Source organism: Brachypodium distachyon, chromosome 4, assembly GCF_000005505.3.
Source record: "Brachypodium distachyon strain Bd21 chromosome 4, Brachypodium_distachyon_v3.0, whole genome shotgun sequence".
Lineage (NCBI taxonomy): Eukaryota > Viridiplantae > Streptophyta > Magnoliopsida > Poales > Poaceae > Brachypodium > Brachypodium distachyon.
The window spans coordinates 31093207-31114149 of record NC_016134.3 but is presented as its reverse complement, the minus strand read 5'-3'; the positions used below and the strand labels follow the sequence as shown (position 1 = coordinate 31114149).

General features: G+C 48.1%; 4 protein-coding genes across 8 annotated transcripts; 2 read left to right on the top strand and 2 right to left on the bottom strand.

Annotated features, from left to right (window-relative positions):
- The first annotated feature begins 3822 nt into the window (after positions 1 to 3822).
- On the top strand, positions 3823 to 7571 carry LOC100826689. Of its 3 annotated transcripts, XM_024463165.1 has the most exons (3): positions 3823 to 5713; positions 6111 to 6234; positions 6946 to 7571. In XM_024463165.1, exon 1 carries the CDS (start codon positions 4278 to 4280, stop codon positions 5352 to 5354), a length of 1077 nt encoding a protein of 358 aa, XP_024318933.1. In that variant the 5' UTR covers positions 3823 to 4277; the 3' UTR covers positions 5355 to 5713; positions 6111 to 6234; positions 6946 to 7571. The 3 variants fall into 3 exon arrangements, with proteins under 3 accessions (XP_024318933.1, XP_024318932.1, XP_014757327.1); XM_024463164.1 differs by lacking the exon at positions 6111 to 6234; XM_014901841.2 differs by having other exon boundaries at positions 6111 to 7571.
- A 1335-nt stretch (positions 7572 to 8906) lies between these two features.
- LOC100831993 (root phototropism protein 2) lies at positions 8907 to 11940 on the bottom strand. The gene is made up of 2 exons (XM_003577804.4): positions 11363 to 11940; positions 8907 to 10869 (listed from the first exon to the last, which is right to left on the bottom strand). Exons 1-2 carry the CDS (start codon positions 11464 to 11466, stop codon positions 9153 to 9155), a joined length of 1821 nt encoding a protein of 606 aa, XP_003577852.1. The 5' UTR covers positions 11467 to 11940; the 3' UTR covers positions 8907 to 9152.
- Positions 11941 to 13727: 1787 nt separating this feature from the next.
- On the top strand, positions 13728 to 16592 carry LOC100831686 (THO complex subunit 7B). Of its 2 annotated transcripts, none has more exons than XM_003577803.4 (3): positions 13728 to 13875; positions 15215 to 15846; positions 16244 to 16592. In XM_003577803.4, the coding sequence occupies exons 2-3, from the start codon at positions 15253 to 15255 to the stop codon at positions 16376 to 16378; spliced, it is 729 nt and encodes a 242-aa protein (XP_003577851.1). In that variant the 5' UTR covers positions 13728 to 13875; positions 15215 to 15252; the 3' UTR covers positions 16379 to 16592. The 2 variants fall into 2 exon arrangements, with proteins under 2 accessions (XP_003577851.1, XP_010237952.1); XM_010239650.3 differs by having other exon boundaries at positions 13733 to 13875; positions 15227 to 15846.
- A 1002-nt stretch (positions 16593 to 17594) lies between these two features.
- Positions 17595 to 20265, bottom strand: LOC100831178 (CBL-interacting protein kinase 15-like). Of its 2 annotated transcripts, XM_003577801.4 has the most exons (2): positions 20046 to 20265; positions 17595 to 19422 (listed from the first exon to the last, which is right to left on the bottom strand). In XM_003577801.4, the coding sequence occupies exon 2, from the start codon at positions 19107 to 19109 to the stop codon at positions 17775 to 17777; it is 1335 nt and encodes a 444-aa protein (XP_003577849.1). In that variant the 5' UTR covers positions 19110 to 19422; positions 20046 to 20265; the 3' UTR covers positions 17595 to 17774.
- Between the last annotated feature and the right edge of the window lie 678 nt (positions 20266 to 20943).

Genomic DNA, 20943 nt, shown 5'->3' with positions numbered 1-20943 from the left:
AGCAGATTTTGCATGTCTCTTATACATTTTAAAGTTCTTGTGGTTCATGGAGTTCTATCTTATGAATTCTTATTTGCAGGTAAAAAGGAGAACGCCAAAAATGGAAACACAAAGGAACATATAAACAACTCTGCATTCCATGTGTTTCCTGATACGGAAACTGCAAGTGTTGAGGGTGGTGAGATTGGCTTTGGTGCAACTGGGAACAAATCTGACAGTCCTATCCATATTGATGAAGGATCCAATTTACAAAAAGGAATTCCTAAAGAAGTTGTTGAAACTTGCAAGGAGGTAGAAGAAGAGGAAGTTGAGCTTGGTAACATGTTTTTTGAAGACTCATCTGCTTGGGAAGTCGTGGCTCCAGAAATCTTGAAACAGCAAAAATTGGAGAAATTATCACGTGATGGTTATGGCCATCTTCTTGGGAACATAGACGATGTATGGAAAAAGGTCTTGTGCTTCTACACTATCTTTGTATTAAGGAATCTTCTGCCCTTACCCTTTGCTCTTGTTAATACTGTATGCTCTTTTTGATATTTATAATTTTGGGGCTGTTTTGCTTGGGTGGCTCTGGACTTCTAGGCTGGGGCTGGAGACGTTAAGCCAAATATGGTTGGCCTCACCTCCTTACTTCTCTAAGGTTGCTTGGACTTTCCAATTTCATGTAGGAAAGTCGGAGAACCTTTTGTGCTCCAAGCTCTGGCCGGATAATAACGATGATATGGATGATGAGATTTTGGATGATATGAAAGACCTTGATAATAAAAAGAGGGAGGAGGAGAGATGGACTGGTAAGCGCTCCAAGCCTTCTAGGGAGTTGCCGGATGGGAGCATGGGTGGTTCGTCGTCCGCTCCGCCGGTGATGCGTGGTTATTCTTCATCACCAGCGATGGGTCTGATTTTTCGGACGGGTAGTGCTACTGGAGTGGGCTTCCTTTCACCTTTTAAGATGTTTGCGGAGCCCGCTGCTGTGTCGGCTAGTGTGCGGAGCATGTCGTCCAAGGTGATGAAGGCGGCATCACCTTCGGCGGCTGTTGTGGATCAGGTGGAGGGCGGGATGGTGCAGGTGGCATCCGTGTCCACGCCGTCCGTTGTGCACGTGGTGGCTGAGGTGCTGCAGGAGGCACCAGCGTCGGCTGCTGCCCCTCCTTGTTCGACGAGCGATGGTGGTGCAGGAGGCAGCACCGTCGGCTGCTGTCCCGCCTTGTTCGCCGGCAGCGAGGGTGGTGTAGGTCGGCGATTGTGCCGTCAAGGGAGGCGGCCTCGATGGTGCAGGTGCCAGCTCCAGGGGCTGCTTCTCCTGTTCTTGTAGGGGCTGGCTCGGAGCTGGCCCCTGTAGCTGTTGCTGCTCACGCGCTGACTGGGAGGACACAGGTGTCCTCTTTAGTTGGTTCAGTTGCTTTTGGTGTTTCTGATGTACAGGTCAGCCGGCCGAGGGAGAGGTGGTGTCTCCGCGGTCCGTGTTGCCTGCTCGTCGCTCGCCGTCTCCGTCGTCCGTGTTGCTGCCTTCTTCGCCATCGGCGTCTTTGAGCTTGAAGCTCAGCTCGCCGGTGGAGTTTCCCCCACTACTGGCCTTGGTGGTTGGTCGTCGTGGTGGGGGTGGCAACGACGAGACGTCGGGTGCGGCATAGAGGGGCGTTGTGCCTGCTGTTGGAGCGCGTGGGAGGCGTCGTGAGTACCCGCCGCCTTCGCGTTTCAGTGCGCGTCTTGCTGCCCAAGCTGACTCTGATGACGCGATGGTCAACAAAGCAATGCGACTTGCTAAAATCCGGAATTTCGAAACTGAAAGAGGCTCTCATAATGAAAGGCTTTGATGAGCAGTGGTGTGCTTGGATCGATAGTTTTGTGAAAGGTGGAAGTGTCGGTGTCAAAGTGAATGACAAGATTTGGCATTATTTTCAGACTATGAAGGGTGTTAGGCAGGGTGACCCGTTGTCACCGGTGCTTTTTAACATTGTGGCTGATATGTTGGCGGTGCTGGTGGAGTGGGTCAAGGAAAATGGTCGTTTAAATGGGGTTATTCCGCATCTTGTGGAAAGAGGTGTGTAGATTCTCCAATACGCAAATGATACGATGATCTTTCTTGAGCATGACCTCCAACAAGGTTGTTCTTCAGGCGTCCCATTGGCTCCGTACGTGGTCCCTATTGCTTCGGACGGAGGCACAGGGGTGTATGAAATCTGGGTACAACCGTTTGGAGACAGTAGCACGGGAGTTATTCAGCCGGTTTGGATGGTGCGCAGGTCTTCGGCTGGAAGGATATTGATGTTTTCCTTTCATTATTTTTTTCATTATCTTTTGCAACTCTGAGACATGTATTTTAAATACTTTCAATAATTTATAACTGTGTGCATCGATCGATGCAGAAGCCAAGGGATGTCCTCCTTTTCGAAAAAAAGTCAGAGGTGCAGTAATTCTCCCGTGAATGCCCTATATATTGATTATTAAGAGAAACGGTTTTGCAAAAGACAATGGCCTTCGTCAATTGTCTCTTTTGTGGTCGTCGCTCATGTTGGAGTCTGTGCATTGGACGGTTTGGTTTGACCAAATTTTCAGCATTAATTTATAGGACTGTCATTAGTGCTAAACAAACTTTCTCATGCTTTCTGTTCTTAAATAAATAAACTTTCTCATTCTGCCCACAGAAATGAGCTCATCTAGTCATATATCCTTCCATTTGTAAGAATCTGGTCGATCAAATATCTGGTCCCTATCATAACCATGCACATATGTGCTTCCATTTGTTAGAATCTAATGCTGTCTTTGGATCACTCGAACGCTAACATTGCTTATGATGATTGTGTGTGAAGGCGACATGTAAAATGCAGAACAAAAAAAGGCCAACTTTTTTTTTAGAAGATGGTACCAACTTGATTGTATCATGGACAAAAACATCGTCTCATCGTGATATAACCGGACACCACTCGAATTCAAAGTGCTCACGAACCAAAAACACCGCGAAAAAAAAAAGAAACGCGTGATGCGAATATGACATGCGTTTAAATGCCTCTTGCATCGAAGGGTTTAAGCGCATCCACAGCTTGTGATGAAGCCGCACCGCACATGTGTCACATCACGTGCAAGTCGATCACACAAAATGCATGCCTTCTTTTGGTACGCGTCTATCAGCCGAAAGCAAGTGTGTCGTTGGCTCTACACCGCCGTACGACGACGAAGACGAAGAAGAAGAAAGTTTATCCTTATCGATTTTATCGGAAAATTTTCTGATGGATTTGTTTGTCATTCTAACAGCTATTCTCTTGTCTTCCTTCTTTTGGGGACTAAAAGTGAAATGTTTTTTTTGAACTTAGACAACCTTCATGAACAAGCAGGTACTATCAAGCATGTTTATTTTCAGGTGTAGACCGGAAAAAAAAAACGCTATTCTGGATTTGGACTAAGCACTTTACAAAAAGGCCCCCTTGAAACCGTTATCTCATCATGCCCTGTACCAGCCTCCAAATCCAGTCGTTGGGAAAGGGGTTCCAACGCAAAAGCTACCCATCATTCTCACTGACTTTCGGGGCCCCACCACGGCGTCCTGTCCCCACAAGCCAGCGACCTCGCAGCTGAGCATACTCGCAACTTTAACAGAAAGGCCCTCCCCATGTCATCCACGTCCCAAAAGCATCCAGACGTTGGACACAGAAAGCCAGTAGACTAGGCCCAGCGACACGTCTCTGGTAGTTCGGCCCCACAGGACAGCCGGACAAGGGCAGAACGATAACTTCGCCGGAGCCTGCCAGCTGTACTGTACTAAGGCAGACGCGCGTATTTTATTGCGGGAAAAAAATAACAATAATTCCATTAAAACCCTCCTCCTAAAATCTCTCTCTTTCACTCTCTCTCCTGCTGCTGCTTCTTCTTCTTCGTCTCCACCGAAAATCCCCAACCAAGCCAAACCCCCCCGCCGTCGCAATCGCGCCCCCGTGGCGTGGCGCGGGCGGAAATTCCTGTGGCCTCCGTTCGCCGGCTCGGATTGACTCGCCGCAGCTCCTCCTCCTCCTCTCCTTCCCGATTCCCGCAATCCGAAGTCAAGTTTCTCGTTGCGCCTCCACCTACCACCTGTTTGGACTCTGGTCTGGACTGGGCTCGCTGCTGCCGTCCGAGCTTCCGCCGCCGGCCGTGAATGCGGTGGAGTAGGAGGAGGAGGAGGATTCTTCCCGGCCCCTCTCTCTTGCTGCCGATAAATTGTCTATCTTTGTGAGTGAGGAGGATTCTGCGGGTTGTGAGTGAGAGGCGGAGGAAGGTGCTCGTATGCGGGGTGGTGGGGGCTCATGAGGCCAGGATCCTGGCTCTCCTCGTTTTGTTCCGGCCACTCTGCCCCTCCTGGATCCTTGCGGCGGCGGAGGCGTAAAATGGGTTCCTTGATCTGCGCCTGCCTCCTCCAGCTCCAGCTCCTGCTCCTGCTGCTGCTCTCGGGCTCTTCTCGGGTGTCGGCGCAACCGCTGCCGCCCCTGCCGTCCTCGTCCTCGTCCTCGTCGTCGCCGGCGAGGGTTCTGGACGCAATGCTGCAGGACTACGCGTACAGGGCCTTCGTGCGGCCGCGGACGGGCGTGGTGTACAACGGGACGGCGCCGGGGGACCTGGCCGGCGCCGTGGCGTTCTCGGCGCTCCGGCTGCGCAGCGGCAGCCTGCGGAGGAAAGGCTTCTCGGAGTACTTCGAGTTCGCCGTGCCCCCGGGGGTCATCGTGCAGCCGTACGTGGAGCGGGTGGTGCTCGTGTACCACAGCCTCGGGGAGGAGCTGTCGGAGCGGTACTACCCGCTGCCCGGGTACACCTACCTGTCGCCGGTGCTCGGGCTGCTGGTCTACGACGCCGCCAACCTGTCGGCCGTGGGCTTGCCCGAGCTGAGCATCGTCGCGTCGGGGAGCCCGATCTTGGTGAGTTTCCGCAACGTCAGGGCGCTGCCGCCGGGCGGTCCGGCGCCGCGGTGCGTGTGGTTTGATCTGGACGGCGTGGCCAAGTTCCAGGACCTGCAGGCGAGCAACGTGTGCGCGACCTATCGGCGGGGGCACTTCTCGATAGTGGTGAACTCTAGCGAGGTTGGTCCTGCTCCGGCGCCTTCGGTCGCCCCGCCGGCGCCGAGCGAAGGTGGTGGTGATCGTGCTAAGGGCGGCACGAAAGGATGGAAGGTGGCCGTCAGCGTTGTTGGCGCCGCCATTGCGTTGGGGCTGCTGGCTTCGCTTCTGCTGTGTTTCGTCAGGTATAAAAGGGAAAAGAAGATGGAGGTGATGGAACGGAATGCTGAGGCAGGGGAGACTTTGCGGATGGCGCAGGTTGGGCGGACGCAGGCGCCTGTAGCATTTGGGACACGGACAAAGCCTGTGATCGAGAGCGAGTATGTTGCATAGGTGATTTTTGAGTGCTCTGCAGAGTTCAGGCAACAACAGCAAGGCTCTATGATTGTGCCCTGAGACATGGAATCGTCCATCAGTTTGTCGAGGCAGAAAGTGTTCCATATCAATGAGGGTGCTGTGGATTGCTAGATTTAGGGATCAGCTTCTGCTCCTTGTGAGTTAGCACATTCTTTTGGTAGATCTGTTTAGAAGTTCAATCGTTCTGAAATGGCAACTGTTGATGTTCATAGTGGGGATGTCCATTCATCTCCAACCAAGCAACGGAGATTATATATTTGTCATGTCAGATTCGGAATCCCTCGGTTATTTTTTCATTGGTGTATTCAAAAGGAAAATGGGGCAATAAAGATGAGGTAACATTCGTTGCAGACAACATGGTGCTGTCCCCGTGTCCCGCTGAAATTCATGCTAGTGTTGGTTCAGTTCCATTTTGGCGCCTTTTGGCCTGTCTAAACGGCATACATGTTTAAATTTTTAGTTGATTGGTGGTTGTTCTGCATATTTAGATGTCATTTTCACTTATTTCAACAGGCCATCTGTATGCAATGAGAACTGTCCTTTATTTTCTCTTAAATGTTCGCATTTCGAGCTGTGTTTTCTTGATGACCGGATGTTATAATTTGTTTCCAAATTAAGACACAACTCTTAAAGTTATCCAGGTGTCATTATTGTTGTTCACCACAAACAATTTAAGTTTCCGGTTTACCAAGCTTTGTAAATCATATTACATTTGCGATGGCTTAAATATAGGCATGTGAAACGGCTAAGGAAGGTCAAGTTACACCAAACAGCAAAATGAAGATGAATACAGTGTTTTGGGAATGCTTTGTTAGGAAATTCCAAAATTTCTTGTTGTTTCGTCACTAACTCACTGGTAAGATTTCAGGTTGTTCTGATCATTGAAGCAATATGTATTTTCATTTGTATAATTTAGCATCGAATCGTCATAACTCTTCGTTTTTTTAACATTGTCGTTAACTTTCCCTAGACTGACTTATGAAACTCTGTCCTCTGTTTCTTATGCTGTAACAAGGTACTTGTAGCAGACATACACGATTCACCAAAATTACACACTGGGCTGAAAGTAAAAGAAATCCTTTCAGCAGAGATATTCAAGAATCAGATATGACTTTCACAACATGATGTGTTCTTTTAGCCTGTGCATTGTTATTTAGTCCTTTAGTCATCATGGAAGCACGTTCATTTGTATGTTCTATATCACATAAGTACCAGGAAACCGAGACAGCTGTTAATTTCAGCTCATGTTTTAGTGGTCAGATCTGCCTGCAAATTGAAAATTTCAAACCAGATATGCACATTCCTTACAAGCTGTATCTTCCATGAATATTTCTTCTTCCTTTTGTTTTTTGACAACTCGCAAAAGCTCTGCACATCATTTCATTAACAACTGGGTGTAGTTTTATTCTGAGTGTGTTGCTGAAGTTTTCTGCAGAAGCAACCTGGACTGGAGTACTATATACTAACTAACTAAGCTGCTCTTACAAGCAAATGTAATCAATATCATGCACAGTGTTATCACTTCTTGTGCACACATGTGAGATGGTGGTACCTTTGATCCGTGCAGGTCCTGCCAACTTATGCCAGACAAGCTGAGGAACGGTTCAAGAAGAAGCTGAAGCTAATAGGACACTCACTCACTAAATGGCAGAATGTTTTGGGACTCTTGGCCTTGCTGTGAGCCTGTGAAGTCCTGTCCTTTCTTCTTTGGCCGGAGAAAACCACCAGGTGAGCTAACATTGTGTTCCCTTCCCAACTTTACCCTGGTTATCTCTTGTTCCTGGGTAAGCCTAACTTTACCCCTGCCTTTTTTTTTCCTGAAAATTGCACTGTTTTCACTCGGGTGACTGGGAAAATTCTTGCATTCCTAACGGAGCCTGGGAGCTAGAAAATGGAGCTGCAAGCATGTCTGGCAGCTTTTCGAAGCTGGTGGCGCCACTGGCGTTGTTTGTTGTTGCACTTGCACGGGAATATTCGCTGGCACTTTGCACATGCCACACACACACAGGCACACAGCTCATGCACATTTGTTTCGTCGCCAGGATGTATGTTTGTTTGTATGCTTGTTGAAATGGGGTGGTGTATCTATCCTCCCTGCTGTACTTTACTGGATGGTTAAAAGCTAAGCTCTTGGATTTATGCAGCCCCTCTGTTACCCTGCTGATTAGTTAATGGATTAATTCACTGCGGCTACTTGTCATGTTGTTGACTCGTGAGACGGTAGACAGAAATTTTAACTGTAAAATCACAGCTGTGCTTTGGTTGTTTGGTACTCCCTCTGTCCAACAAAAGATGTCTCAAATTTGTCAAAATTTGGATGTATAGATGCATTCAAATTTAGTCAAAGTTGAGACATCCTTTATTGGACGGAGGGAGTACTATTATTCAGTCCATTTTGAGATATATGGCCTATTTTTACTGTCTATTTGTTGTTGTAAATACTTTTGCATGCTATTTTGTTAACATTTTCACAAGGAAACTTATTGTTTAATAGCCACACAAAATCACTCTGGACACAAAACTTTCAGAGGGGTTTGTTTGGTGTTCCTGAAACGCTAGTAAAAAAAGGTTTGAACTTGGGCAGTCAGTCAAACTACTAGTTAAATTTCTAAAGTAGTATTTGGTGCAGCAATTAGGCAGCATAATAAGTGAGATCTCTTCTGGGTTTGAAATTAGAGACTGTCGTGTGTGCAGAGAACAGTGTGGTCCATGGGCCATGGCCATCATCACTATATATACATGTCTGCATTGACTGACCAGTGGGTGGCAACAGACAGGGAGGACCTGGGGGGTGGTTGCTGAATCAATGAAGCCCTAGAATCCCAAGCAACACATCCTCCTCATCTTGCTGTTCCCCCCTCTGTCTCCCTATCAAGTTCAAAAATTCCTCATGCACATAAATGTGGTGAAACTAGAATTCGAATGGATATGTCGATTAATTGGCAGGCTACCGACCGGAGGTCGTCGATCCTATGGAGATATACATATAGTAGCGGAAACAGGGTCGGCGAAAATGGGAGATGGCGTGTCTTTTTTCGGCATGGGGAACGAACAAGAGATTTTCTCAATTGTCGTGGCATTAAGCTTGGAGCGGGGCAGTGCAGGAGAAGGGTAGTTCAATGTGAGTATTACATTCGTTTGTTTGTCTGAATTTTGTCGAATTTTGGGAGAGAGGAGAAGAATGTGGAAAGCTGTAACAGCGTTTTTTTTTTTAAAAAAAAGAGCTAATGTGCTTTTGCTGCGCCTGAAGGCACAAGCAAAGCCATCCATCTTTGCCAGAGAGAAACGAGCAAAAAGGTCTAGGCCCAGAAACGAAAAGGCACAAAAGGCTCAATACAGTAATGTGTTCCCGGCCTGAAAGCCCAGCAGCACAGCCGATAGCAGAACTCCATCCTCTTCCACACTGATCATTGATCAATGCCTTTCCCTAAAAGAAGATCAGTGTCTGAAGCTGTCAAGATCTGATCCTTTTCATGAAGAATCCATGCTAAAAATCAGGGAACTGGTGCCCACTGGAAGATATAGCAATAACACAAATGAACACATCCTTAGTTAATTCCTTCTACTAATGTGCAAATTACAATCTCCAGCATACGGTGCTTAATTACTGATCACAAACAGTCGATTAAGCTCCTTCATTGCCTCTACACACACAGCACACATAAAATTTGATGGATCATAGGTAGATACTACTCGTAGTACCAATGAATTTGAAGCTACAATGATGACAAATGATTGAGTTTCCATTAAAGGGAGCTTCTTGGCTAGGCTTAATTAGCCAATGGAGAACCTCCTCCTCTTGGGCTTGACAATGGCGGCGTCGGCGATGTTGGATGTGTCCTTGGACCACCTACCGCCGCCGGCCCTGAACGGGTTGAGCCGGCTCAACGTCCTCGACATCGACCCGAAGAACCCCACCTTCATCTTACCCTTCATCGCCGCCGGCGTCCTTGACCCACTGCCTTTACTCCTTTGCCCCCTGCCAGATCCAGAGGAAGACGATGACATGTGCGCCCTCATCCTCCCCAGCTCCGATCGCAAAGCCTCATTCTCCCTCGCCAGCGCCGCGTCCGCCTTTGCCTGCATCCTCGCCGACCCAGCCTCGGACCGATCATCCTCGTCTCCGGTGAGCTGCCCGGAGCGAAGCTTGAGCTGGTCGTAGTAGAGCGCGGAGAGCACGGCCTGGAGCGGGAGGCGCTTGTTCTGGGAGGCGTGGAGGCGGGCGGCGGGGGAGAGCTTGAGCGGGTCCATGACACTGCACACCTTCTCCCGCTCGATCTCGTCCAGCCCCGGGTGCGCCTTCAGGTACACGTCCACGGCGCGATACACGCAGTCGTGCGCTGCGCCGCCAGGGCGTGATTCCCTTGGGATCGCGCCGGCGATGGACACGAACTTGGAGATCGGGAGCGTCTCCTCCGTCGCGATCTCCGCCGCCACCTCGTCGATGGTCTTTGCCACCTTCTGCATCTTCGCGATCGTGTTTGGAGCCGCCGGCGGCGAGCCCGAGAGGGACGAACGACGGTTGGATGACCTTTTGTTGTCGGGGCCGCCGGCGCCGGAGGTGAGGGAGACGAAGGCGGTGATGACGCGGCGGAGGGTGTCGAGGTGGGCGGCGTGTGGTGGCTGGGTTGAATCGTGGTTATCGTCGTCGAGGGCGAAGGAGAGGAGGTCGGCAGCGGTGGCCTGGTCGAGGACGGCGGCGAGGCGGAGCTCGAGATCACGGCGGATGGTGGATTCCTCAGCGTCGACGGCGAGCGCAGCGCGGAGGAGCCGACTGAGAAAGGCGGCCGGGAGCGGCGCGTCGTCGTGGGGAGGGAGCACAGTGACCACAGACTCGAGCAGCATGCGGTGGTCCTCCTCAGCGACAGGCTCGGCGAGCCGAAGCTCGACATAACCAATGGCCGCAGCGGCAAGGATCTCCGGGCCGGCCCGGCGGGACCTCAGCGCCGCCACAACCTTGTTAAATGATGCCGGCAACAACACCGCCAGCTCTGCCGCCCACCAGTCGGCCGGCGACCGGGTGGCGAACAACGCCTCGTTGCAGATCCTAAGAGCGACGACATCGGCGGCGCGGCGTGCAAGGTCGGCGGCGAGCGTCTCCCCCTCGCAGGACCGGAGCACGGCGATGGCGCCGGGCAGCGTCCGGAGCCCCACCTTGGCCAGGAACTCCTCGACACGGCTCACGAGGCCACCCTCCGATGCCATGTCGAGGAAAGCGGCGGCGCAGAGCAGCGACGCCGCGTTTCTGGCAGAGATCTCAAAGTTCGTGCCGTAGCAGTAGCGTGCCGCCTTCTCAAACGCCTCCGCGCCGCCCGGGAACCCCTCGAGCTCCACCTCAACGACGGCGGAGCCCCGCGCGCGTGCGGCGGCGGCGGCGGCGACGGCCTTGCGGAGGTAGCCGCACCCGGGCACCATGACGGCCTTGTGGAGCGGGAAGGCGGCGCCGTCCACCCGGACGACGAGGTCCGCAGGGACGTCCTGCGACGACACCCTGCATGAGCATGGATCAAAATCTAGATTAAATCAATCCCAACAGAGAAACTTTGAAATCACGGGAATATGAAAAGCGGATTGAGATAGCATGCACACTCCAATCGTTAGTAGTATTTCTCAACGAGGTCTCACCTAACGCAACGCTTAGAATCCTTAGTAATTAAATCAATCTGGACACAATCCTTGGCGATCTAACATCTCTATTCACATGAAACGAACACCACACACACACACACACCTAGTAAAAAATTCCCAAGAGCTGAAATGCCCGTAAAATCTTTCAAACCAAATGAGCCCAGGAATAAATTTAGATCAAGAATGAAACGCCGAGCCATATCGTTTACAGCAGCACACCAGGTTTTCGATCAAGGAATGAAGCGTTTAATTTGGTGAGACGAGCACAAAAAACAAGGGCCAAGCCCACGACAGGGGACACTTCGGAATGAACAAGACGCGAGGCCTGTGACTGTGAGAGAGCAGAGACGACGTACCACTGGCTGGTCCTCTCCATGGAAGAAGAAGAAGCAGAGACAGCGGCGCCCTTGGAGGCTTCGCTTGAGGAAGAAGAAGCAGAGACGACGGCGGCGGCTTGCATGGACAGCAAGGCGGAGAGCAACTGAGCAAGGGCATGAGCTAGCCAAGCCTAAGCTTAGCAATATCTCTGTTCTCCACTGGCTATATAGACATAGACTGGCTCCATTTCAGTACTAACGAGACTCCTTTCTTCCTTCCTTTCTCCGTTGCAGCCATGCCCATGATCTCCGTCCATCCAATTTCATTAAAATTAATGCATGGCTGCTTTCTTGGAGGAGGGCTAGATCGGGGGAATTATTGCATGGCTGGTGTTGGTTTGGATGGATGGATGAGACGATGGCTACGTGCGTGTGTTTCTAGTCTGGGATTTGATCGATCATCGATATTGGAGTGATAATCGGATATTAATTGGATGTATTGGATCGGATGGCGTCCATCTTGGGGCTCGTCGATCGATCCCCGTGCGTGCGTCGTAGGATGGATGCATTGCATGAGGCGAGTGGCTGCTGTTGGCTGTTGGCTAGCTGTGGTTCGTGGACCAGCCAAGCCGGCAGGGCTCCGTCGTCTCGTCTCCGATCGATGGCAACTTGCAATGTCCCGTACGTACCGGCCGCCCGTATGCACTGCTCCCTGCCCTGGCGTGCTACAGGACAGGAGTACTGTTGTGCTTATCCGGATCAGGTATATATGTTTCGAGTTTGAATGTTTGATTGATGGTTGGTGTTTGGTCTGGTCATACAACACGCATTCCTTGGTGTATCTCAATCAACCAACCAACCATGCAGAAACTAAGTAAGGTCTTGTAACTAATGACACACTAATTAACTAATGCTGAAATATAAATTAATTAACAAGGGACGTACGCGCACTACATCTCCGTTCTTCAGTGACTGGAGTAGTGATCAAAGTGTCTCCAACGGCTTGTATTAATTGCCGATCGATCCAACACAACACACGTCGCTTTTCTCCTGTTTCCTTCCTTCGTTTCCTGCCTTCTTCTTTCCGCGGTGGTCCAATGCACGTGTTCACGGATCCCCAATGCCCCAGAACCCCAGTTAAGCAACAGTTGCCTCCCCGGCGTGCTCCACTAGTTTAGGCTGACGCCGACGGGCCACGTCCGCGAACCCGTGGCCCAGGGCTCGCCACGTCGGACGATATAGGAGTATACAGCAACGTTTCTTCCTGTGGGGCCCGGCCACGACGAGAGGAGATAGGGGGAGCACCCGTACGCTAAACCAGTGGGAGCCCGCCACGTCGGACCAGGAAGGTTCCGCGGTGGGGCCAGGGAGATCCGAACGGGATAAGGCGCCGCGAATATCTTTTTTTTCTTTTCCAGTCAGTCATTGTTTTTTCATAGAGAGAGGATTTGTTTTTTTTTTTTCATTTTTCGACGAGCAAAGAGGATTCATATTTCTCAGAACAGGAGTTTTTCTTTTTGAGGGGACTCAGAACAGGAGTGAGCGATCGACAGAGAGTTTGCCTCGTTCGTTCTGCTCCCCGCCGTGGGCCGAGAGATAGCTTGGGCTGGGCATTTCTTGTTTTCCTACTCAACAACACTGTGCTGTCCTGGGCTGGGCTGGGCGAACAAGAAATGACGTTAAAGGGGCTGCATCTCGAGTATTTGTATCCTCTAAAAAAAACAATTCTCGAGTATTTGTATCCCCCAAAAGTGCCAGCATGTTTTTTTTTGTTTTTTCTTTGTAAATTCGGCATGCTAAGGCACAGAACGCAATAGAAAAAGAAGAGCATTGGCCAGGAAAACACCAAACAAACTTCTTACCACAAAGCGTAGGATAAACCATAGATTTTTCGTGTATTACAAAATCAACCAACCATCCGAGTCGACGATTTTTACAAGATAGTAATAAATTAGTAGTATTTTCAATTGGCAAAAACAGAGACATGCTTATGATACTCTATGTATATCAATGGATGGAAACTTTTGCAAGTTGACATGGTAGCATGGAACGAGAAAAAATTACACATTGGAATTGCTCAAGAAAAGCCAAACTGCAAGTCAAAATAATCATAAGAGATCTAGTCTTTCCTTCAGCCTAAAGACCACGTTCATTTTTTGTCACGTGAGAAATCTACTGCATTATAATCATAATTATTATTTTTCTTTTCTCATTCCTGATGTTTTGAGATTAGTTTTGAAGGCTAATCTGTCCACCTGGCGTAGAATAGCAATTTCGTATCGAAACAGAGTGGCCGTTCGTTCGTTCGCTCCCTAACAAAAATGGGCGAACGTTCGTCTCCCCCGAGAATTCTTCTTCTCCTCCATCCCCGATTCATCAACCCCCTTCTCACTTCCCACAGCCGCCGGCCGCCGCCGCAATCCCGCCTCCGTCCTCCCCTTATCAGCCCCCCCCCCCCCACCCCCGACGATCCGCGCTCCTGGACCCCATCCGCCCCAAGCGCCCCTGCCGCAGAGCGCGACGGGCGACTGCAGGATCTCGGCGACCTCAAGGTGGTGCTCCGTCGCTCACCTCCTTCCCCCCTTCTCTACAATCCTGTTGCAGCTTCCTGCTCTGCTTAGGAATTGGCTCGTTCTTGCTTCTACCTAAATTTGTCTGCTCCGTTGGTGGATGGATCCCACGAACTCCTCTCAAGAAAGTAATACATATCCTGTAGATTACTGGTTTTAAGTTCGCTATACACACATATCGTGAATCTGTGAGTTTGCGGGAAATTTGAAGCAGTGTAGGCCACCGTATTAGTTTGCATGCTGTGAAATCCAAATAATTGGTCTCAACCTCACCATTTTGTTGCTTTTTTTAATCAGAACTTTAGAGCAAACCAGGTGAAATTTCTCTAAAAATTCGTTGTCCTATAAACATCGCGTCCAATAAGAATCAACTTTAGAGCCAGAATTTAACCACATCCTGGGCTAAAATCTAATCGGCCGTAACTAGTGACAGGAAGCATCAGTGCATCACATCAAGGTAGAACAAAACTGTGTGCCCGAGTATTTCTTCTCGCCACATATTTATTTAGATGGATTTTACTGGAGCGAATTGTGCGATAATCTAAAGCATGCCATTTGTGACGCCATAGCTTTATAAGCAAGCGAAAAATAAATCTTTGTTGAGCGCTGATCAATCAAGATATCATCAAACAGTAAAAGGCTAAAGGTGAAACAGGCTGCAGTTGGTGCGCCAGAATGTTTAGAACAATGAATTTTGAGAGTAATTTGTCCTGGTTTGCTCTGTATATTTCTAATGGAAAGCAAACAGGTGAAACTGAGATCAGGTATTTGGAGCATGATGATATTTTTCTCACCATGTAAAGAAATACGGTAGATGGTGAGATAGCCTTGTTCTCAACTTCTCATAAAATTGCTTCGAGATAACCGTGCTCTGTAGTGCATTGCTCAAGCATAGAGTTTATAGCTGTTTGATTTGTATAATTACTTTCAGAAAACCCCATACTATGTATTAGAGTCAGTATGTTCCCATGAGTTGTTTATGGTCCCTACTCTATGCTATTGACATAACTGAAATTGCAGTGATATTGACCACCTTTTTAAATAATAAGTTACACAAGGACTGGGTTCACGGATTGTGCTGGGTACATGTTAGTTGGGTTTGATTCAAATTGGGCTTCGTGCTGTTCTAGGATATTTTCTTTTTCCACTTTTGTGTGGTGCTGTTATAAGAAATGATCACGGTACAAACATGTTACTACAATTTGTAGTCTTGCAGATGTAAATCATGATGTTTTCTATAGTTTACAGCCTTATGCCCATCTATGTACACTTCATATAGGATTAATTGAATTGTAAGTAATACAGTCTCTTTTGTTCATAGTGCTGATTTCAGTTGTTGGATATCTCAAGAAGTGTTAAATGCTTACCAAAGGTAGGAAAGTTGCTGGAAGGGGTGAAGACATGTCTGCACATTATGCATTTGGACCACGTGAGGATGATGCGATTATTAAACACCGGCTTCTGACTAGGATCACAACTACCAGGGGTGAACCACCCCTAAAGAAGCTTCAGAAGAAGTTCATGTCCTTTGCTGCTGAGATCGAGAAGGATGCAGACAATACAAGTGACTGTGAGAGGCTGTACAAGGCATTTCTACAGGAAATTAACACGTACGAGCTGCCTCTTCTTAAAAGCAAGGCTGTGGTTGATGCAAATCTTAGGGAGAAGGAGAGCTTCAATGGGCTGCAGGTTGAGATCCAGCGACAGATCTTGCAAGCTCAGACTGATATTGAGGATCTTAAGAAGCAACTTGAACAAAGCAAGATTGAGAGGCAGCACAAAGAGGAGTGCGAAGCAATCAGGAAACTGATTTCTTTGCAGCCTCCGCGGTCAGAAACTGAGAAACTGATCGCTGAACTTGAGAAAGAGATTGCTAGTTTGGAGGCTGAGAGTGCTGCATGTATACGGACTTTGGAGCTTAGGAAGAAGCAGTTTGCTCTTCTTCTGCACGTGGTGAGTTTATGATTGATGCTCCTTTATTTTTTTGCTTCCAAAACCATGCCTCCCCCGCCTATGTATGGATAACCTATAGGATATCAATTGTAATAGTTCCTCCATGTGATAGGTTAAAATTTGACCTGGCTCTTTGTTCCACAATACATCACAATTTTTAGGAAGGACCAGGCTGGTTACATCAGCGCTCTCCAACAATTGGGTGTTGGGGATGTGGCTATCTCCGTTGGATCAAATGATACTACTAGCAGCCATTTATTTGTAGCTTCAAAATTGAAAATTTAAAGTAGGTTTGTTCTCTTTTATTAAACAAAAATTGTGTTCTTTACCGTCGGCCTCCTCACATTGTTACAGCTATAGTCTAAATAGAATGCCTCTCTAACCTATGTTGTTGCAGGTTGAGGAATTGCAAATCTCGATCGACGATGAGCAAAGGAGCATAGCAGATGAGCTGAGAGCCACCGCTGAAGAGCCAAAGATCAGCATAGATGACAGCAACGGTGGTGCTTCAGATGCCATGGCTGTAGACTGATGAATGATCAATTCATTAGTGAGTAGGGAGACCCCTTTTGTTACTCTGTAATTTTATGAACTGTAAGCTGTGATCCCTTGCTTCTTGTATGAATATGAAAGGCAAAATACACACATCTCCTCCAGATTCAATTTGTTTTGGTTGAGTAAAACATGATCAGGGGAATAGTTAATATACTATGCCTCTCTTGTCTGAGCTGAGATGCCGGCAATCATCCATGCAAGTACCTACCCCATATGATTAAGCATATACTTATTCTACTTTATGCTTTCTTATCGTCACCTCGGCGGCGATTCTTCGCATCAGGCATCCATCATGGTTCATGGCATCTGGCATCAAGGACAGAAGAGCATCTATGTCGGAATCCTGGGACATGAAGAAGTTTATCCTTCAACAACTTCTTTTCTTTTTATAAACTTGTATCCTTTAACAACTTGGTGTAGCTGTAATTGGTTTGTATAATCAAACTAGAAGTTTTGCCTCTTCAGTTGTTTCGATGGTTGGTTGATTAGGGAAGTGAGAAGTGGAGAAAAAAAAAAGAGCTCTGGGATGTTGGATCCATCCCACAAGTGGAGTTTAGATATTTTCTGGATCAAACTTGTCAGCAAGTGATGGATAAAAGTATGCTTGATATTTCTGCATCAAAATTGTCGGAAAAAAACGAGCTGTTGGATGCTTGGTGTTTCCTTTTGTTTATCGATAACATCGCTCTCCACTGTTTAACAAAATGATATCATCCTTTGTAAATAATCTATTAATTCGCTTTCCATTGAATCTGCAGCTTTCTGAATTTTGTTGCCTATCTACTACCTTTTCCCAAGACCCGATTAAATTTATAAATCTGCAGACTGAGCATACACCACTTGCTGATTTTGTACTGTCTCAAAACAGTACATTGCGTTGTTGAGTATGACAGCTGATCAGCCCATGTTCACATGGAAATTTCTTATAAAATCTTGTAAAAACTAAAAAGAGCTTGAGGAAAAATATTAAGCTCCGCACTGATAAATAACACCAAAGGATTGCATGCTTCAGATTTTATTTATGTTACTCAAATTACAACTCACAGCAGAAAAGAAAATGAACAGATGTAGCTTTCTTTCAGAGATCAAGTGCTGAGATAGGATACCAGGGGTGGTTCATTTCATTTTGTAAATGGTTGGCACAACATTAAATTTCACCCAAAATGGGTATGATGACAGGACAATGACTCAAATGAGAGCAACTGAACATAAATAACTTTTATTGTGCAACTCAACTTCTCAACAATGCCTCACCAATTAACCTTCAAAAGAGATACATAGTTTCTACAAAGAACATAAGCATGTAAACAGAATAATTCTAGATGAAAACCGAATGCATGTGCAGAAGAAAAACTAAATGCTCAAGACTAAGCCTACTCTTGCTGCTGCTTGTCATCTCCATGCCAGGACCGGACTATGTCCTTCAATGCTGGCCGGATGTCCTCCAATAGTCCCCGGTACTCCAGCGGATCGCCACTTGTCTGTTTCATCTCAATGAGATGGTAGGAAGCCGTGATCTCAAAGATCTCTGCGTTGAACTGGACAACACCGTTCCTCCCCTCCTTCCTTGCCTGCATCTTGACCACACCATTGTCCTTCTTCCTTACCCTGAGACTCAGTGCCTTCGCAACGCATTCCAGCTTCGAGATGATGGCTGCAGCAGGCTTGTCTGAGGTGAACCTTGCCTCCTTTCTGCACTCCTCTTCAATGAATAGGCCTGAGAGATCAAAACCAGTGGAGAAGGATATGATCTCGAAGGCGTTCAAGTTTGTAACCGCCAGGGGCGTCGCATCTCCATCAGCTTTCTTCCTGCTGCGCCTCACACCAGCTGTAGGAGCAGCACTTGCGGTGGCATTTTCGCTGGGAGTTCTCCCCTTCACTGTAAGAGTGCCCACTGGACCTTTCCGGAACCAGCTAGACTCTTTTATCTTCTGGATGGAAGCCCTAGTGCTTGGATTGGGATCAAGGATCTTGTACAAAAGCTTCTGGAGTTTCTGCGAGAGCCAGCTTGGGCACTTGAATTGGCCTTGCTCGATCTTCCGATACATGTCCATCAAGTTGGGAGCTTCAAAAGGGAGGTAACCAGCAACAAGTACAAATAGGATAACACCACAAGACCAGATATCAGATTTTGCACCATCATAGCCTCTCTTGCTGATCACCTCTGGAGCTACATATGCGGGTGTTCCACAGGTGGTGTGGAGCAAGCCGTCTAGCCTCTTTGACTCTGAGAGGGCACTCAGCCCAAAATCTGAGACCTTCAGGTTCTCATTGTCATCCAGGAGAAGGTTCTCAGGCTTCAAGTCCCGGTGATACACGCCTCGGCTGTGACAGTAATCCACTGCAGCAATGAGCTGGTGGAAGTACTTGTGTGCAGCAACCTCTGTGAGCTTGCCGCCCTTTTCAACCTTGTCAAAGAGCTCGCCGCCTTTCATATACTCCATGACAAAGTAGATCTTGTTCCTTGTCGCCATGACCTCATGAAGCTGGACAACGTTCTTGTGCGCCACCAACCGCATGGTTGTGACCTCACGCCTGATCTGCTCCGAGAGCCCGGCACTGAGCATCTTCTCCTTTTCCAGCATCTTTATGGCAACACTCTGGTTCGACTCGAGGCTCCTGGCATAGTGCACCTTCCCAAATGTTCCTTGCCCCAACAACCTCCCCAGCTCGTACCGCTCCATCAGAATCTTCCCTCTGCTCTCCATGTCTTCCAACAGTATGAAGCCACAGCCTATATTATTGTACGGCTATAATTCACATGGACTGCAACACCTCAGCCATCCTCCCCAAGGTAATCTTGGTCCGCGACGGTGAAGAGCGATCGCATGGCCTTGTCGCGGCGGAGTCTAGATAGAGAGACGATGCCAACAAGATGGTTGCTCACATGAAAAGCTGATGAAGTCAGCAACGGCTGAGCGGCGTCAATCTCCTCTATTGCGCGGCAGAAGTTTCTTCTATCCAAGCACATCTTTCAGCATTCCCGGGTTTTGAGTTGTTGTTTCCTTTCACCGAATTCCCCTGCAAAGAAGAAGATAAATCTTCAGATTCAGCCATTGAAAATCCAAATTGGTTTGTTAGACAGACCATGAACAAACAGGCTTCAGCATGTAAATATAATACTTGGTCATAAAGGATCTGAGCAAATTGAATCAAGGCCGCATACAGATAAATTCAGAATTCAAAGGAAATAAAGGAAGAAAAATCACTGCCACATAATTGAGCACAAGAAAACAAAAGGGGAGATGTATTTTTTTTTCGGCAGGCACAACGGGAGAATTTAGCTGATATAATCCTAATGTTCCTCCCCAATCCAAACACCAGCAGAGCATCAACAACCCTGCAAGCCCTCGAATCCAGCCGAGGGACGGCGCCGCCGGACTCGATTCGAAGCAGAGCCGGCGATAAAATTCTAGCGCATCCATCCAAACTCCCACACAGCATTATCATCTTCTAAGAAGATCTACTTCCCTTACTCCTCCAATCGATACGCCCTCACATACCATAAACCAAAAGAGGAAAAAAACGAAACAAAAAACTGAAGAACACGCCCAATCTCTCCTTCACGGCAGAGATCCACACACATGGGCATCAAGACTAGAAAGAAAACACCAGAGATACACGGACGGAAAGAAATTGCTCACCTTCCGCTCCGGCGGCGCCGAAGAGGAGGAGTGGAGAAGCTCCGGCCGAACCCAAGCTCGTGCCTTTGAGGGGCAGCTGTCTCTTCCCCTCAACGAAGAAGTAGATGAGGAAGAAGAAGAAGAGGAGGTGGTGGAATGTGTAGCTGCGGCCTTGCGGGCGAGGTCACGAGGAAGAGGGCTTCTTCTTTCTTGTTGTTATATACACAACAAAAAGCAGAGCAGAGCAGAGCAGCCGCCGGAGGGTTAGGAAAGCTGGAGAAGGAGGAGGAAGAAAGCCGGGGGCAGATTTTGACGAGAATACCCCTGGGCGGTTTCTGGGCACCGCATCGCACAGGGGCATATTCCGGGCAAAGTACAGCTTAATGACGTCATGGAGGTGTCTTTAGGATGAGCACAGAATTATTACACATGCTTGTACGACGCGTCATGATAGTACAGTAATAATTGCCAGGTGGAAAATCGACGAAGGGCTTGTTTTGGCTTTAAATTTGGTCCTTATCATATTCGTTGCGGATTGCATTGCTATCCGTAAGTCGACCAAGAAATTTATAGTCGATTCTACTTTGGTCGTGTGTATCTTTTAGAATATGCGACCACAGATCTGATTTCAGTTACACGAGAGATAACGTTCGGGGTTGTGCGAATAACGGCTCATTGTGTTGGGTTAGAAATAGAAGCCCTCTTATCTGTTTCCTTTTCCGAAGGTTTAGGAGGAGGATGGCGAAGGCGGTCAAGAGCGGTGTCGTCACTAGCGTTGCTGAAAAGCTAGGGTTCGCTATATATCGTGGCATTTGTCGTTGAGTGCTAGAGTTATTGTTGTGTGGCGTTGCAGCCATGCATGGCGTACGTACCTTCGCTTTTACACGAGAATTCAAGGCGTCGGAATTGATTGTCCTCT

Excerpts from the sequence above, each read along its gene's own strand:
- LOC100826689 (XM_024463164.1), top strand. The coding sequence starts at position 4,278 with ATGAGGCCAGGATCCTGGCTCTCCTCGTTTTGTTCCGGCCACTCTGCC.
- LOC100831993 (XM_003577804.4), bottom strand. The coding sequence starts at position 11,466 with ATGCAAGCCGCCGCCGTCGTCTCTGCTTCTTCTTCCTCAAGCGAAGCC. Across the intron at positions 10,870-11,362 it reads ATGGAGAGGACCAGCCAGTG|GGTGTCGTCGCAGGACGTCC; the intron begins GTACGTCGTCTC and ends ATGCTCATGCAG.
- LOC100831686 (XM_003577803.4), top strand. The coding sequence starts at position 15,253 with ATGCTTACCAAAGGTAGGAAAGTTGCTGGAAGGGGTGAAGACATGTCT. Across the intron at positions 15,847-16,243 it reads TTGCTCTTCTTCTGCACGTG|GTTGAGGAATTGCAAATCTC; the intron begins GTGAGTTTATGA and ends ATGTTGTTGCAG.
- LOC100831178 (XM_003577801.4), bottom strand. The coding sequence starts at position 19,109 with ATGGAGAGCAGAGGGAAGATTCTGATGGAGCGGTACGAGCTGGGGAGG.